Here is a 17,748-nt window from a genome sequence, read left to right as displayed (position 1 = left end):
ACACTATCATTTCTCATCCAAAAGGTCCATCCGTTATGATTCCGTTAATTTCAGCTGTTTAGCTACTGACGTGGCGATCCAACTCAGCACAGGTGGGGCCCACATGGAGGCGAATTTTCCAAACTGACCCTGGCTCTATCACAGCTCCAAGTTCTATTAAGCACCCCATTTTCCGGCCAAAGAAGACCTAAATACTTGTAAACTTGTATCCTCCCGCCCAAAATAATGTATTTGCAGAATGGCTTATCAAAGTAATAACATTTGACCTGTAAATGATCAAAGTAACAACATATACTTCAAATGAACCAATCTACATTTTTAACAACATGCTATTGACTTGAAGCACCAATTCTACATTTGATCTTATAACAACATCAAACTTTCTTAAAATCCAACAAAATAAGCAGCCCAAATGTTTAAAACATCTCAAATGTTTGCATTTCAAATAGCTGTAATCATCCTCCTAAAAAATTAGAGCTAGCAACCTAGGTAGCATACACCAAGGTTGCACAAAAAATGTTAGGGCTTGCTTATCATTTCCCAAACTTCCTCCTACTTTCCCCCTTGCTTGGAATTCTGCCTAATCCTTTGAGATGATCTGGAAGGTGTTGGAGTTTGGCGTTTTGATGCTTTACTTGATGTCGAAGGCCTCGTGGTTGCTGAGGTAGATGTGGTAGCAGCAGCAGCTTTAGTGGACTTAGATTTTGTGGTGGCAGCAGCATCTTTGGTAGAGTTAGCAAGGGTGGCAGCAGTAGCTTTTCTAGATGCCTTCAATGCAGCCATCTTCTTCTACACTCACAAAAAAATCAGAAACAAGAATATAATTGTCAACACATTCATATCAAAAGCAAAGCATCACTAGCCCAATCACAGACCTATTCATCAACAAATACATAAAAAGTTTACAAGCTAAAATCCATGTTTCATACCCTTTGATATTCTACCACTTTTAGATGGTTTTTCCTCAAGTCATTCTTACTCAATGGTGGCTTTCTTCCAGGTTTAGGCTGCAAAAAAATTATGGGATCAACCTTAAAACAGAAACATAAACAAGCTGCCCCATAAACAAAATAATTTGAAAAAGTACACTAAACATATGCAGAAAAAAAAGAATTACCTGGGCTTTTTTAGATGAACTTCCTTCTCCATTGTTGAGCTTCCTTTTCTTGTTCACATTTGCAGCTTACTTATCTTTTGGTGGAAGATGTCAGTGACATGTCTTCACGTTGTGGCCAACTCTTTGACAATTGCTACACTTCAACGACCGCTGAACTCTTCCAAGCTTTGTTCCCTGTGCAGCCAACTTCTCCGATAAATCTCTAATCCTCTTTGTTCGTGGCCGTCCAGGCTGTCTAAAATACTGTGGAGGCAGAATTGGTGGTTCTTCACTCCTAGTCCACATCTCCATTCCGTTAACCGGCTTGATCAAATTGCTGTAAAAGTTAAGGTACGTCTTTTTTAAGTAGCAATCTGCAACAAAGTCTTCCGGATCTGCCCTGTTGTTGTATATTGCTGAGACAACGTGCTTGCATAGAACACCACTTAAGTCCCACATTCGGCATGTGCAGGTCCTTGCAGTAAGGTTGACCACACTCTTTGTTCCTTCAAAAGTCTCCACCTCCACTTGGTCACCACCATTCCCGGTAGAAATGCAATATGAAGTAGCCTTCATTTTGTTCTTTTCTAGTACTTGTCTAGGCTTGGGGCACAGATTTCCCACCATTGCTTGCATCTTATCCTTTCTTATTAGGTTTATCTTCATTAGCTTCACTCTCATTTCCTCGAACATACTCACTGGTGGTTTTGCTCTACCATAAAAAATGAACGAGTTGAAGCTTTCACATAAGTTGTTGATCATAATGTCACAGTTCGACCAAGTGTCGAAGTGTGCTCTACACCAATGCTGTGGAGGCCTATCCTTATCTACAAAACAAGCAGCAGCAGCCATTAGTCTTGATATGGGTCAACTTAGCAAAAAAAAAAAACAAAAACAAAAAAATCAGCAACTTTGTAAACTCGAAAACTTACGTGTCATCCACTTGTACGCTTCATTATCCAAAGCCTTCATCTCCTCCATTTCCTTTACAAAGTAAGGAAGTGTAGTTGACTTTGCACATCTCCACATTTGATCCTTTAGTACCTTTCTCGGAAACAGCTTCGTAAAATTTGTCCACATATGGCACACACAAAATCTAATCTTGGCCAATGGAACCACTTCTTCAAAGGCAGGGATTAAACCCTTTTGCTTATCACTGATGAAAGTCCAACTTACTCCATCCTCAAGTATACTCAGGTCTTTGCACAGAAGCTCTAGGAACCAAATCCACGAGTCTTTGCTTTCCATCTCTACCATTGCGTAGGCAATCACCCATGAAGTGTTGTTGGCATCAATGCCAACAGTTGTCAAGAGCTGACCCCCATATGCAGACCTCAAATGGCAACCGTCTAGCCCAATCAGAGACCTATATCCAGTTTTAAATCCATTTTTTTAGAGCTCCAAGACAGATATACATCCTCTTGAAGATTGGAAGGCTATCTCCCTTGCTGAAATCACATTTTATGTCAACGGTTGTAGAAGGGTCCACCCTTTTAAGCTTATTCGCATAATTTCGAAGTCTGGCATACTGCTCCATGATGGTTCCCTCCAACACCAAAAGGACTGCTTTCTTTACTAGATAAGCCATCTGCTTGGAGACCCTTACTCTAACTTCTGAAGACATAGTTTGAGCCAAGGATTCTGTAACCGAAAAAAAAAAAAAAAAAAAAAAAAAACCAAACCAAGGATCAACAACCATTGAAGCAAGCAAAACAAGCAAAAAAAGTATTTTTGTTTAAACAGTACAAAAAAAACTGTACTCCAAAACTGAAGTAGTAGCTGGTTAATTACTCTAAAACAAGCAAAAATACAAACATGAATGCTTAATCACTCCAAAACTGAAGCATTAGCTGGTTAATTACTCTAAAACAAGCAAAAATACAAACATGAATGTTTTAATCACTCTAAAATTATACAATTGAAACAAGCTTTTCACATAAGAACCTAGGAATGTGCAAAATCATATAACACCTGCAACTTGCTGCAACCAACCAAAATTTGCAAAAACCAAAAAAAAAAAGGAAACAAGACAAAAAATTAGGAATTGGGAGGCACTATAATTTCCAACTTGAAGCAGCCAAACTTGTCAAAAAAATTTGAAAACTACACAACAAACGGTAACCAAACAAAAACATGAAGAGATTAGAATGGATACCTATCTTCCAGCCACTATTCAGCTTGATCCTTTCCATGAGACACTTAGTTCAATACTTAGCACTGAGCATGCTGTTATCAAAGACTCTCGTGCACTTGTGTTGTGGCTCATAAGTCTTGATCATAAGTGATTCCTCATGTTGCATCCTAGATGAATAGAGCTCGAATTGACAGTCTTGGGACTTGCATATAGCCCTCACCCTTTTCCAGTCATTTTTGATAAAATATATCTCCCAACCATCTCTAATAGCTCTCTCCCTTATAGCCTCTCTCAAAATGGCAGTGCTACCAAATATCATCCCTTTCTTGAAGACCGGGTCCTTCATATCTGTTTCTGGATTAAACTCAGGGAATGGTACTTCCTCTTCACCATCAGAATTCAAAGCAGGCCACAATCTCTCTTCATCGGACTCGGCTGATCCAAACATATCTGTATGATCTTCAAACTCTTTTCCACTTTCCATCTCCACATTCTTAACAACTTCTTTACTTGGTCCAACCCATTCACCATTGTCATTAACCTCAAACCCTATATCAGCTTCCTCCAACCAATCGTCGTCATCAACACCATACTGATCATATTCATCATCTTCAGTAGCGGGTATGTATTCATCATCCTCATCACTCTCATTGTTATCCACTTCATCTTCTTGTTCAGGGTGGAACCCAAATGATTGCATATAATCTAGAATATCTATATCTTGAAGCATCTCTTCATCTAGACGACTTACACCATCAACACTCTTTGCTACAAGACCGGACTCGGGGTACATCTTTCCTTTACCCTTATCTTTTGGATCTGTTTCAGCCACTTTGCTGCCTTGAGTTGGGATGGAGACTTTAGGTTCTTTGATGACTATACCTTGCTACCTTGGTTTTGTTGTCTCACAAATAGCCAGCTTTGGTTCCTCAATCACACATGTAGCCTTCTTTCTCGGCTCATCAGGGAGCTCTTCAATCACAACTCCAGTAGATCCGGACTGACTGAACATATCAAAACCAGCTGGATATATATAGATTTCATCTTCACCCAAGCTCTCATCACCTTCATGAATATGATCTAAGTACACAACAACCAATCTCACTTCGGGTACACAACATAGCATAGTGCACACATCCGCATCCGAATCTATTTTTGTGAAAGCATCATCTTTTGTTCCTATACTCCACCAATAATCAATCCTAGTACCTGCATAATCTGGGTTCAACCCTTGGACCATGTTATCTAGATCGGTCAACGACATCCTATCATTGTCTACATAATCATAGAAGGATATCTTCCCACCAATGTACTTGTTTCCAAGTATGTTACCCCCATGATATATCTTCATTGTGAAGTAATCAGGGCCATCTACATGGGAAAAAAAAAAAAACAACAACAACAACACAATAGCCTGTCAGTTATTACCCAACAATAGGACACTTATAAAAACACTGCTAAGTGGGCAAACAAGACAAACAAGGACCACATCCAACAACAACTATATCAAAACCATAACTACAACAATATTAAAACCCTCATTCATTATCCCCAACAACTTTCACATGCACCACCTTACTTTAATCTCCTACTTTAAGGGTCAATCCTTCACAAACAGACAACAATTTGTACTTTAAAAAGTATTAGTGGTATACAGTTGCAGGCTATTGTTCACAATTCTTGTGATTCGATAAGTATGACACAAAAAGTAGAAGCTAAATCTATCATATGCGACAAAAACAGGAGTCAGAATAGAAAAGACATGTTTCTGGAAAGGGTAACAACATTGTTTTATATTGTACTTTGTTGTGTTGGGATTAAAGCATGTTTCTGCAACCTATAACGTAGAAGATTTCAAAACTTCTAAAACCCATATCAGATTGAAACCCTAACCACAAACCCTTTTTTCCCATATCAATAAAGCATGTCGGGATTAAACTTCTAAAACCCATATAAGAAACAGAAATTGTAAACCCAAGTTTCAAATTTCAAATATCTCAAATCTGGATCGTTACGGTACATTAATGTACCTATACATCAAGTAGACTAACTCAATACAGAGGTAGACTAACTCAGTACATGGGTAGACTAGTCTACTTCTGCATGGAGTTAGTCTACTTTTGTACCGAGTTAGTCTACCTTTGTACCAAGCTAGTCTACCTCTGTATTGAACTAGTTTACTTGATGTATCGGTACATTAATGTACTAAAGTCTTTTCCTTGAGATTCTGTAGGTTTAAGAATAGCTTAGGTATTTATTTGAAAGATTTTATAGATGAGGTATTTATTTGAAATGACCTTCAAAGGTCGGATATTTTTTTTTGTACTTTTCCCTTAGTTTTTTATTGTGCAATTTGAACAGTCGAGGTAAGTAAACCCTGGTTTTCCAATAGTTAGATCTCTTTGCCATTTATTTTCGTACCTAGCTGTGAACTTGTGAATTCTAAACCTCTTCATGACTTTACTGCTTGAAGTTATAATTTTGAACTAGTGATTGATGAGTTCTAAACTACCGGCAAGCACTGGCGGACGCACGTTGGGACGAGTGGGGGCTGCTGCCCCTAGTGAATTTTTTTCATTTGCTCAACAGCTTCATATATATATATATATATATATATATATATATATATATATATATATACAGATCCTATCCAGAGCGAGGCATCGCTTTGAAATTTTAGAGCGAGGTTAGGGTTTAGGGTCACTTTTCGGTCGCATATCCACATCTCAACCGTTCAGTTTCTAGGTACTAGTGCATAGATCATGTCTACAAAATTTCAGCCAAATTGATGGTCGTTAAGGCATTGATAACTGCCTTAAAGCTAGTACGGTTCAGGTTGGACAGATTCAGTTCGTCCATTGGTTTAAGCGAGTTAGATACCTTAAAGACCATCAATTTCGTTGAAATTTTGCAGAGATGATCTATACATTAGTACCTAAAAACTGAACGGTTGAGATGTGGATATGAGACCGAAAAGTGACCCTAAACCCTAACCTCGCTCTGAAATTTCAAAGCGATGCCTCGCTCTGGATAGGATCTGTATATATATATATATATATATATATACACACACACACACACACACACACACACACACACACACACTATGTTCATCGGTTTTGCCCCCAGAAGAAGAGGAATATATATGCTGCCCCATGACTTGACTATTATGTAATTTGCTGCCTTACAGAGTCACAACAATGCAATTAAACTAAGGAAACTTACACATGTAAATTTATGCAACCATTTGACTTGTCTACAAATTGCAAGTCTTTCTCTTCTTAATTTTATATTTCTACTTTATAAGAGTTTCAGTGCATGATTTCATAATTAATCAGTTTTAACTTCTTTTTTTTGATGAACTACATGATGATCACTAACATTAAATTGTAATACGGTGGGGTGGTAAGGCTTTGGTCTCTCATTTGAGAGGTCAGGAGTCTGAGCTCTATCAAAGGTAACAGTGGGTTTCTTTTTAATGCATGATGATTTTATATTTTCATTTTTTTGTTTTGCTAGGAAATATAGTAAGTGTACTTTATGGTAAATAGATAGAAATAAAATATGTGCAAGAAATAAATTGATTTAAAGTTAGTTTATGTGTTAGGAAGTTAGAATATGTATTCATTGACAATATTATCCATGTCGAAAGATTGAAAAATTATGTTTCATTCATTGTAGTATTTTATATTTATTTATTTTTGTAGCATTTTATATTTATTTATTTTATTTTATTTTTTCCCCCACTCACAAAAATTTCTGCATCTGCCCCTGCCGGCGAGTCCATGTATCGAACTAGTGAATTGTCTTGAACATGTGAACTTGTGTTCTAAAACTGACCAACAAATCGGAAGAGGTTTTGAGCGGGCGCCTAGGTGGTGTGGGGCCTACGCGCTCTGGGCACGTCCGGCTTATAAGGATTTTTTATATTTTTTTATTTATTGTTATTATTATTATTATTTTTATTATTATTATTTTTTTTTTCTAAAAGGGTTTTGAAAAGTTTAAGGTCGAAACTCTTGTCTCAAAACTCAAAAGAGGTCCAAAACCCTATTTCAGAAGAAGTTGCCGTTCTGAGAGAATCTCTGACTCTCTCCTTCCTTGGCGTCGCACACTGAGCTCAGGCGCCCACTTATCAGACCTCTCTTTCTCTCTCTCTCTCGACGATCCAGTGACTCCAGCTCTCTCTCTCTCTCCTCGTAAGCTTTTCTTTCTCTCTCTCTCAAGATTTCTGTATTGATTTGGTTATCACTGTTACAGTAGCTGGTCTTATAAATTGGAATTTCAGACTTTTAGTTACTGGTAAAGTAGAATATCAGACAAATATCGCTTGTTTGAATCTAACTTTGTTCAAGCAAACTCCAAAACTGATTCTAGCAATTAGGTTACTTTCATGTTTGTATGCAAGTAGGCTATTCGAGTTTTATGAGTCTTTAGCTTAATATCCCACAAGTTCATTGCTTGCATAGATTTCCCTGAATTCGGACTCTGTTTCCATATCTTTCATTTTGTATTCTGATCACAACTAACTAGCACTTTTGTTGCAAACTCTAAGAATAACAAGATCAACTAATTGCAAAATTGGAATTTTGTTTTTTATGGTTGGCAGCCATCTTTGTGATTTAAAAATTGGGTTATGATTCTGTAGCCAATTGTCTTTTATGTGTGTTCTACATTTTTTTTTTTTTTTTTGTAACAAGCAGACAAAGAGTGTTACAAGTATACAAATGCATGATTGCTGAAATTTCCTTCAAATAGCTATAATGCATCCGACTGAGATTTGATAAGTCATCCTGAGCAATCATCTTTCTTGAGTCTTCTTTGTTTCTTCACGTCACCAATGTAGCTCAACTGTTGCATAGCTTAGCCAAAGAGTATAACATTCATGAGTGTTTAAAGTTTCCTCCAATAGTTACGAATGCATCTATGGATTTTTTTTGTGATTCTTCTTCTGTGGTTGTATGCATACTGTGAAAATATATAATTATTAATCAATGGTATTATGTCTAGGGAATATCAGTATACAGAACTGTAGAAGGCCAATCAGAGGCTCACCAATCTTTGTCTCCAAAGCCTCCTAAACTCTAAGGACCAAGATGAGGCCTTTGGATGAAGCTGAAACCACTGCAGTGTTTGAAAAGCTGTTCAAGTTCACTGGCAACAACCTCAAAAACATTGTCGAGAACCCTTCTCATGAAGGTCCAGACCCAAATCCAGGTCGCTACTGCTTTCGTCTCAACAAGAACAAGGTCTACTACGTCAGTGACTCGCTAGTAAAGCGTGCAACAAACATAGCTCGGGTCAATTTAGTCTCTCTTGGAACTTGCATTGGTAAGTTCACTCACGGTGGCAGCTTCCATCTAACTGTTCAATGTTTGAGTTTAGTTGCCTCAAATGCTAAACACAAGGTCTGGCTCAAACCTACCTCCGAGATGTCATATCTATATGGAAACCATGTTTTGAAAGGTGGGTTGGGTAGGATTACAGAGAATATTATGCCCGGTGATGGGGTGGTTGTGTTTTCAATGTCAGATATTCCATTGGGTTTTGGGATTGCGGCCAAGTCTACCCAGGATTGTAGGAAGTTGGACCCCAATGGAATTGTGGTACTTCACCAGGCTGATATTGGAGAGTACTTGAGGATGGAGGATGAGCTTTGATTAATTGGGCAGCTTTTTACTGCTTTTGGTAGATGTGTTGCATTGTATGCATATCTGCAGCTTATGTAAGAGGGTCTATCAGATTTTGATGGATATAACAGCTTTTTGGGAAATTGAGGATTTTCTTAAGTTTTGTTTCTGTTGGGGATTATGAGTAGGTACAACAGGAACTTCTTTCGGTCTAGATGAGTAATTTCCTTTCAAGTTTAGCCAGTAATTATAGTTCTGGTTTTGTATTAAGAATACTTATAATTTTCATTGCAGCTCAGCATCCTTTTTATTTTTTTCAACTTCAATGTCTGTTTGTGGGGGTTTCTAGTTTCCCTTTGGTCGACCGCTTGTTTCTTTCACCCTTGCGGCAAGAGTTCAATTCTTGATATCATTTTCTTTTGTACTCTTCAACTCTCAAATCTTTTGGTTCGACTTTTTCTTTTGTATTGGTTTCAATTCTACTTGGTGTCTGACAATTTGTGTAACAACGTTTGGAACATTTTTGTTTTGCTCAACTCTTTTATATTCTAATATTTTACATGATTACTTTCTTATGGAATGAAAGATTGGCATTTACATGTAATGTATAAAGAAATTCTCAGTCCCAAAGTACAACTTAGAACAATATCGATCTTATGTGATTAAATTGTTGTTTTTGAAGCCCTTCGACAAAGAATGATCCAACAAAGCACGCGATAAAACACAAAGAAGCCAAACATGATCCCTACATTGATCCACCTGGTGTCCTTGTCAAGTCCCCGACTCTTCAACACATCATTGCCAGTGAGCACACACTCGGAGGGAAATTGATCATTAGCATGCCAAGAGAAACACTCGCTACTAATACTCCAATACTCGTTTGTCAGCAATGTGTCCAATGGATACCTGTAAATGGAAACATAGTACATGAAGAGCCAGTATTTTGGTATGCTCTCTTTCGGAATGAAGTAGCCAGAGAAGAGGAAGAAGGCTCCAAGCACTGTGCAGATAAGCGAGTTTCCTGAAATGAAGTCGGGAGAGACTGCGCTGAGAAAGAGCACTAGAGAACTAGCCATCAGCACAATGAGCCAAACCACGAAAGTGAAAAATGCGAAAGCAGCCACAGAAGGATTGAGACCTACAATCCAATACACAGGAACAGAAAACAGAAGAGCCACTGCAAATAAAAAGGGTAGGAAGACAATGGTGTTAGCAATCATGTAAGAGGAGATCTTGTAAGCCCCCCTTGAGGCTTCTTTCATTAAAACTCGCCGCTCTTCAAGGAATATCGGTAATGCCTCGACTGTGGAAGAGAGTAGAAAACTTAGACTGAAAGCAAAGAGGCCTAGTCGCTCTGCCACGCCTTCTTCATCTTTCCTCATTTTCATGTACACGCTTGCCAAGCCAAAACCTCCAACAAGAGCTTGCAGTGTTCTGGCCAAAAGCAGCTGCTTCGTTCTGTATATTATTTTCCAAAATCTTGAGCAGAGAAACATGATCTCATACAAATTAGAGAAATAGTCACCCATGTTTTTGGTTTGATCGTGTTGATCTCTGCCAATTTCTATTTCTGGCAATGAAGGGTAGGAGTATGGTTCTTTGTTTTCTGTAGCATGAGGGTGATGATCACTAGTGCTTTTGGAATATGAATCTTCCAGGGTTTTTATAACTTCCATGGCAAATTCTAGGGCATTGAGTTGCAATGGAATTTGCATTCCAAGATTACCTATAGTTTCTTCGAGTAATTCAATGCTCCCATTATGGACAACAGAACCATGGGAGAGGATCAAAAAGTTGGAGATGTGATGAAGAATTCTATAGCTTGGTTGGTGTATTGATAAAACCACGGTTCTTTGCTTTGATTTGGCCATTATAGAAAGAAGCTCTATAACTTGAAGTGCCGAAGTGCTGTCTAGGCCTGAAGTTGGCTCATCAAGAAGCAAAATAGGTGGATCATGAATCATATCGACACCTATAGATACCCTTTTCCTTTCTCCACCAGATATCCCTCTGTTTTCTTCATCTCCCACAAAGCTATTCGAGACATGGAGAAGACCAAGCTCTTGCATTAAACTCTCCACCCTCTCTTCCCTCTCTCTTGCATCAATGCCTTTAAGCCGAAACTTGGCAGTGAACAGCAAAGTCTCTTTCACAGTCAGTAGGGGAAGCAGATTATCTTCTTGTGCAACAAATCCGCATATTTTGCGCAACTGAGCAGGACCAGTTATCTGATGATCGTTAATGGAGACACTTTTGGGATTGTAGTCTTCATCTTTCACCCTCCCCGATATTATTCGCAGGAGGGTAGATTTTCCAGTGCCACTCGGGCCAACAATGGCAAGTATTTCACAACTTTTGGCAACAAAAGAGACTGACTTGAGTATGGCAACAGGCTTAGGCTTTTGCAGCAGTTGAGAAACTGAAAGTGGTATGCCCCTATTTGGGACATAAGTGTAGGAGAGGTTATGTACAGTGATATTGTAAGTTGGGTTAATGCAATGTTGGGGTGATGGTGGTGATGAGTGGTAGGAAGAAGAGGAAGGGGTGGTGGTATATTGTTCAGGGGAGTTTGAGGTAGAAAAGAGAATCACCGAGTCATCTCCATTCATGTTTGGTTCTTGAAAGCAAGGTGCTGCCATGGCTGTATCGATATAGTTTCTGCAGAAAGTGAACGATCGATGGAGGAAGAGGCAAATTAGAAATTAGAGTTATGTTTGGTTAAGCTTGCAACTTACTTAGTAGGGTGATTAATTGAGCTGGTGCATGGTTGGTAATGTTTGGTTACCAGCTGAGCAAAAGTTTTGCAAATACCAATAATGGAAAATTTCATTGGAGTGTAGACTTTAATCGAGTGGTTGACGACTTCATCAACCTAAAATAACTTCCACACCTGTCCAAACAGTATTCTGGGCTGTGGCTTACAGCAGAAGCTTAAAATTTTTATTTTATTTTATTTTTTTTGCTGGTGAAAACTACTAAATACTACTGGTGAGTAACTATAGTTAAAATTTATGCATCACTCTTCAAAATAAGGTAACCCAAGCACTTCCTGACTTACGGGAAACAATGAAAACCATTGTTGTAAATTAAATTTAGACTGACAAAAGCAAATGTTGCATTCTAGGAGAGAACAAACAGAAAAATGTATCCCTAAATCGGAACAGAAACAGTTATCAATACCCAAAATTAGCTCAGTGCCTTTGCATGCAGTACTGAACATATATACAAAGGTACCGTTCCTATTTGTCAATGTTTACAATTCACTACTTCTGCCAAAGCAATTACATTTATGTGCCATCCCAGTAAAGGGATCTGTAACAATTCAAGTAAAAAGACGACTTGAGATAAACCAGCAGGATGACAGATATCCTTTACATATCACTACTTCTATACATATATGTAAATCCCGCATACACTTTTCTTTAATCTACCAGACTCTGCTGTACTACTTAAAATACATACATTTAGGTCTACAACTAAAGCAAGGGACCTAGATCTCCCAAGCAATGTCCAAGTACTATCTTCCATCCTGATTTTCTTTCCTGTGAGATTCAGCATAAGCCTGTCCTTGGTCTCGGACATCTCTGAACATAGAAAGAAATGAGCTGAGGCCTTCAGAGGAAGCTCCTCCTAATATCCACAACAAAAGTGAACTGAAAGAATTCATAGTGCTGGGGTTTGGGCCATTCTCTGCTTGATTCAGGTCAGTTTGGCCTGGAACCTGAAGAGGGTTTTGCACTGGGTTCTCATTGCCTGATTGTTCATGAAAGCCAGAAGCTTCAGCTCCATTTGAAGGCACCGCTGGATTGGATCCAGATTGTTAGCGCAAAATATTGTAGAATTGGCATTTCCTAGCTCAACAATCAAGAGTCATTATAACTAGGATTTGTTCATCTCTGGGGACTTCATAAGTATGAACTACTTCAAGGCATCTTACGCATCTCATCTCTACACTTCATCATTAGGTATAAATTGCATTCATATTGCTTGCTGTTTTAGGACTGAAGTTTCTTATCTATCCTAGCTTAGGATGAGACTTGCGTTTCAGTCCTGTGTGTCTAAGCTGAGCTGGCAATTTGTTCTAAGCTTGCTTTATTTAATGTATATGATCTTAAACAAGTGAGTTATCTTTATTACACATATCCAGTCAGCCCTAGCTCGAGTCTTTCCATATAAATAGGTTCTCCCACTCAGCTAGCCATACACTCACATTGAGAGAGCACTGTTCTTAACCCTTATCCTCAGATCTCTCTAGAAATGCACCGAGCCAAAAATCTTCTTTGAGAGTGTTTTGGTAAGCTGTTCCATGTCTAGCTTCCAAAGGATTGTCAAACCCAGAAAACCATACCTTTAAACACCATCTGTGTATGTCTTCATGTGTGTTGCATGCATGCCTATGTGCCTTGAGATGATTGACGACTATGTGGAGAGTTGTGCCATATGAAGATTGACGAAGGAGGTTCATATCCATAATTCAGAATCAGTAGCAAAGGAGAGACAGAGCTGCCTTCTAGATTGGGTCTAGGAAGATTGAGTAGCCTTCTAGATTGGGTCTAGGAAGATTGAGTGTCTGTAAGTTCTTTATGTACTGATTTCTTTAGTGAATTTGTTACCGGCATAATGCCCGCAGTTGTTTCCCTTTTCTAAGGGTTTTACTGCTTCAACAGATTTGGTGTTTGTGTGTGATGTTTTAGTTTCTGTTAATGGTTTGGTAATTCAAGAAAGTCATAGCATCATTAGAGATATTGAAATCAATCTGCAGTTTCAATTAGGATTCAAGTTGTACTGCAATCCTAGTTTAGGATGCGAACCAGCCTGCACTCCTAAGTCTGATTCCTAAAGTTGTTGACACATTGACTCATTTCCATTAGTTGGGGAATATATACCCATTCTGTACACAGATCTCAGCCTAGGGCCAGAGACTGTGTCAGATTTGACTGGACCAAGATTTCTTGTGTTTAATCTTGTGATATGCAAAGTTGAGGCAAGGAATGTGGAGGAAGTAATGTGGAAATCTGGGTGTTGTTGGAGTTGTGATCTTCGATTTTGAATAAACCTTTGTAGAGTTGGTACCTGCAAGGAAGTGTACCATGAATATAGCATCCATCAACTGTACGTTAATCTATTAAGGTAAAAACAGATCCCTTCAATGCACTATGACCAGACTCAACTATGCCAGAAATGATTTTATTTTCTAGCAGCTAGGCAAGGCTGGGAGTTTAAAGAATGAGAATTTGATGGAGGTAGTCTCCTGTACATATATTGAGCAATTATTTTAATAGTATTTCCCAGTATCTGAGTGAAAGGGATAACAGACGGCAGAGGACGGGAGCGAAGCATTTCATGGAACAACATGGAGGCATTCTCTGTTAGAGGGGAAAGATCCCACATTGGAAAAGTGACAAATAAAATATAACTTATAAGTGAGTGGCTCTTATCCAATTGTATCGAGGCCTTTTGTGATTAAAACCCAACACCTATCGGGTGGTTAAGTTTGGACAATATCGGTACAATGGTGGGCCACAGGCCACGTTTGTCACTCTTTAACATGGTATCAGAGCGGGTCTCTCTCCAATTGCGTCTCCAATTGTCATGGGCAAGTTCAAAAGATTGGTGACTTTGGGTCGATTTCGTAGATGGGTTTGTCTAGAATGAAACAAAAGCCATGATATTGTTGATGAGTGGACCCGACCCAAGAAACACCCTGAAATCCTGGATACGAGCCTGCGGGGCCCACATTAAGTGAAATCCTACCGAAAAATTGGCAGAACCTCCCCTAAATATGGGCTACCCAAAAAGTTCACAAACCTGGACATGATCAAAACTTTAACTTCTACTCAAACACACAATACCATATTTAGATTTCAAGCGTATATGTTACATTCAGAAGGTTCAAATTCCATCACAACCTCAGTAATAAACATCAATTCAAACAAAAACATCCACCAAATTAAAAAGGGTTATCAGAGCAACACTAATAACTAAGCCGATATCATACAAGGTAGTTAAGTAATAACCTACGGACAAAACGAAAGCGCTGATTCCAAAGTCTCTAGTGCCTGGACGCAATCTCGGCCAATCTGAAATCTGGGCATTTGAAAACGAAGGGCCCAGGGGAAAACATATAAAATCCATTAGAGTGAGTGGACAAAACTGAAACGAAATCTGAAACAATTAAAGGAATGCTTCCCCATTTCTCTTTTCAACAAAACCAACATGCAGCGAGATTCCATAATAATTCCAACTCAATCATTTTCCAAGAAAACTCATTTGATGATTAGGAAGGACTGCTTCCTAAGCATCTCATGCCATCTGGGAGGGACTGCCACCCAGATGACTCATCGGAAGGGACTGCCAACCAGAATAGGAGGCGGTGGTTAGATGGGACTGCTAACCAGACTATTACCTAGAAGGGACTGCCAACTAGGTAAGATACGCATGCGCCAAAACTGGCCTCCTTGTCAACTGCTTTCTTTTTTAAATCCTTTACTTTCCACAAAGTCACATTTACTCAAATAATATTCCAACTGAAAACTTAATACCATGCTGCATGCATTATTTAAACAAAATAAAAATCCACTCACAAGTGAGTCCCGCAGCTAATCCTGCTGCCTGCCCGTGTCCTCCTCGCTCGAGGGCTCAGTACGTCCTGTAATAATTGGGCATGATAAAATTAACCTCACCAAGGAAATCATTAAAGAAATATAACTCATTTCCTTGAAAAAGAAAAAGAAATAGTGCTTGTGGATAATTCCTCTAAACTTCCCCCTCTTCAATTTATGATTCAGACTCTCAAATTCAGAGTTCAACAACAAATCAACATCCTCGCTAACTCTCTAATCTTCACCTTCACAAGGATTGTCTCGATAACTCAATTAATTCAATTTCAAATCCTTAATCACAATTATCCACCAAATAATATAATTTCCTTTTCTAAAAATTTCCATATCAACTTCAAATTCTCAACCAAGTAGATTAATTCTGCACTAGGCCTAATGGCAATTTATCAAGGGATTAACCCAGAAGATTGTAACCATAACATCAAAACATCCAACCAAACAATTAATCACAAGTCTAAAACAATGCTAATCGAAGGTTCCCAACAACAAGTAAGATTAAACAACACCACACAACGCAGTAAACTAGTCTGACAACAATTCAACAAGCCACCACCAGTGGCAGCGCGTGGTTTCATGTGCCATCACACCAAACCCCATCTCCGGCCAACTTAACTAGCCCAAACGCATCTCCACAGCAAACCCAACAATCCTTAAACCTGCAATAACAGCTAAAACTAAGCAGAAGTGGTCAGAATTTCACCCCAAAATCGGAAAAACCCGATAGCTACTGTTCATCACCACTATTCATCATTACTACCACTTCCTCCGGCCGAATCAAGCTACAAAAAGGTTGGAAATGTGTTTAACCCTTCACAGAGAACCAAAATCACAAGGATTTCTGGCCGGAGACCGCCGGAAATCGAAAACCCAACCGAAGGTTCACAAACCCGATCGGCAATCCTCCCCCAAATTAGTTCAAAACAAAGCTACCCATCGAAAATCACGTACTTGAGATGAAAGAGAATGAAGAGAGGAAGCTTCGGTGGCCGGGGACGAGTCCAACAAGGTCCGGCTGCGGATGATCGGCCGGAAATAGAGTTCGGTTCGGGGAGAAGAAGAAAAAGAAAGAGGGAGGGTTCGGGAGGTCGGGCTCTGTCCCGATTCACTCTCTCTCTCTCTCTTCTTATTAATCTAATTCCTTTTCTTTTTTTTTTGAAACCAATATTTTAATAAGGAACAGTACCTTCCAAACATTAAATCACAACTTTCCCGTGAAAACTCCAATCGATAAAAACTGCGTGTCCACGAACTAAATTTTTCATAACCCACGACGTACTCAAAGAATATTCCGACGTAACAGACAAATTAGAAAGTCAACTCTTTAGTCAAAACCGATAAAAACGTACTTCATAAAGATTTTAAGGTACGGGGCCTTACATGAGTAGAAGGAAGACGAGAAAGCATACCTCTGGTGCTGCTGCGCATCATCTTCAGCTTCAAAACATATATTGAAGTTTTGGAGTCTTGGTTGCTGTTGTCTTTGACATTTTGTTGGTTTGTTGGTTATAGTTTGTGGATATCTTGTCCACCGTTCTATGCATTCTTTTTTCCAATGACTTGTTTGCTATAACAGAAATTAGAAACATATATGAGGGAAAGATATTAAAGGAAATGTGTGGGGAAAATAAGCTTTATTGGAAGTTTGGAACTAGTTCTCGCCTTCTCGGCCTGTTTAAGTAGCAGAATTTTGCTGATTAGCTAGTAATGTCGCAAGAATTGACGATATTTTCTATAGTGGCAACAAGATCTTTTGATCCACTTACATGAGAAGTGCATTGCAATCCATGCATTGCATAATATTATTTTATTTGATGTTTCATGTAGTTCTACCTCATGGGTAGACCATTGGTAGTTTTGAAGGAACTTTTGAATCTCAATTCTAACAGAAAGCAATTGCCTTCACAGAAAGAGAACCCAGTAAGATGGTATTTATTGGCTAGAGGAGAGAGGAGGCACGGGCAATTTGACTGGGTAATATAGCACTTCCTAGGAAATATCCTTGGGAGACATATCCTTGTGGCATTTTGTGATCAGTAGCATGGGACGCGTGAGAATGGATGGGCTAAGCCATGTATAAGACAGCCTCACATCCTCTTTAGAGTGCTGCAAATTTGTATTGGGGAATGAGGAGAAGATGAGATTTGTGGAAGTGGGTGGAGGAGCCGTCTATGCGTGCGGCTGCTGTTTCGCCTGTGTCTATTTAAGACAGAATGGTTTAGGTGTTACTTGTACATGCACCTTTAATATTTGAAAGATATCATTTTGGTA

At 38.9% G+C, this 17,748-nt stretch overlaps 2 protein-coding genes and 1 long non-coding RNA gene across 4 annotated transcripts; 1 reads left to right on the top strand and 2 right to left on the bottom strand.

Moving 5' to 3' along the window:
• Positions 1–747: 747 nt before the first annotated feature.
• On the bottom strand, positions 748–1,286 carry LOC112177946. The gene is made up of 3 exons (XR_005803203.1): positions 1,118–1,286; positions 930–1,007; positions 748–789 (listed from the first exon to the last, which is right to left on the bottom strand). It is a non-coding gene; the product is annotated as an uncharacterized LOC112177946 (long non-coding RNA).
• Positions 1,287–7,251: 5,965 nt separating this feature from the next.
• LOC112180647 (60S ribosome subunit biogenesis protein NIP7 homolog) lies at positions 7,252–9,389 on the top strand. 2 transcript variants are annotated; one of them, XM_024319210.2, is made up of 2 exons: positions 7,252–7,429; positions 8,251–9,389. In XM_024319210.2, exon 2 carries the CDS (start codon positions 8,327–8,329, stop codon positions 8,888–8,890), a length of 564 nt encoding a protein of 187 aa, XP_024174978.1. In that variant the 5' UTR covers positions 7,252–7,429; positions 8,251–8,326; the 3' UTR covers positions 8,891–9,389. The 2 variants fall into 2 exon arrangements, with proteins under 2 accessions (XP_024174978.1, XP_024174975.1); XM_024319207.2 differs by having other exon boundaries at positions 8,241–9,389.
• Positions 9,390–9,489: 100 nt separating this feature from the next.
• Positions 9,490–11,528, bottom strand: LOC112180646 (ABC transporter G family member 23). The gene has a single exon (XM_024319206.2). It carries the CDS (start codon positions 11,497–11,499, stop codon positions 9,523–9,525), a length of 1,977 nt encoding a protein of 658 aa, XP_024174974.1. The 5' UTR covers positions 11,500–11,528; the 3' UTR covers positions 9,490–9,522.
• Between the last annotated feature and the right edge of the window lie 6,220 nt (positions 11,529–17,748).

The sequence above is a fragment of the Rosa chinensis genome, chromosome 7 (genome assembly GCF_002994745.2).
Source record: "Rosa chinensis cultivar Old Blush chromosome 7, RchiOBHm-V2, whole genome shotgun sequence".
In the NCBI taxonomy this organism is placed as follows: domain Eukaryota; kingdom Viridiplantae; phylum Streptophyta; class Magnoliopsida; order Rosales; family Rosaceae; genus Rosa; species Rosa chinensis.
The sequence above is the reverse complement of the archived record's forward strand: the minus strand, read 5'-3'. Positions and strand labels throughout refer to the sequence as shown.

Bases quoted from the DNA above. Each gene is read 5' to 3' on its own strand.
- LOC112180647 (XM_024319210.2), top strand. From the start codon at position 8,327: ATGAGGCCTTTGGATGAAGCTGAAACCACTGCAGTGTTTGAAAAGCTG.
- LOC112180646 (XM_024319206.2), bottom strand. From the start codon at position 11,499: ATGGCAGCACCTTGCTTTCAAGAACCAAACATGAATGGAGATGACTCG.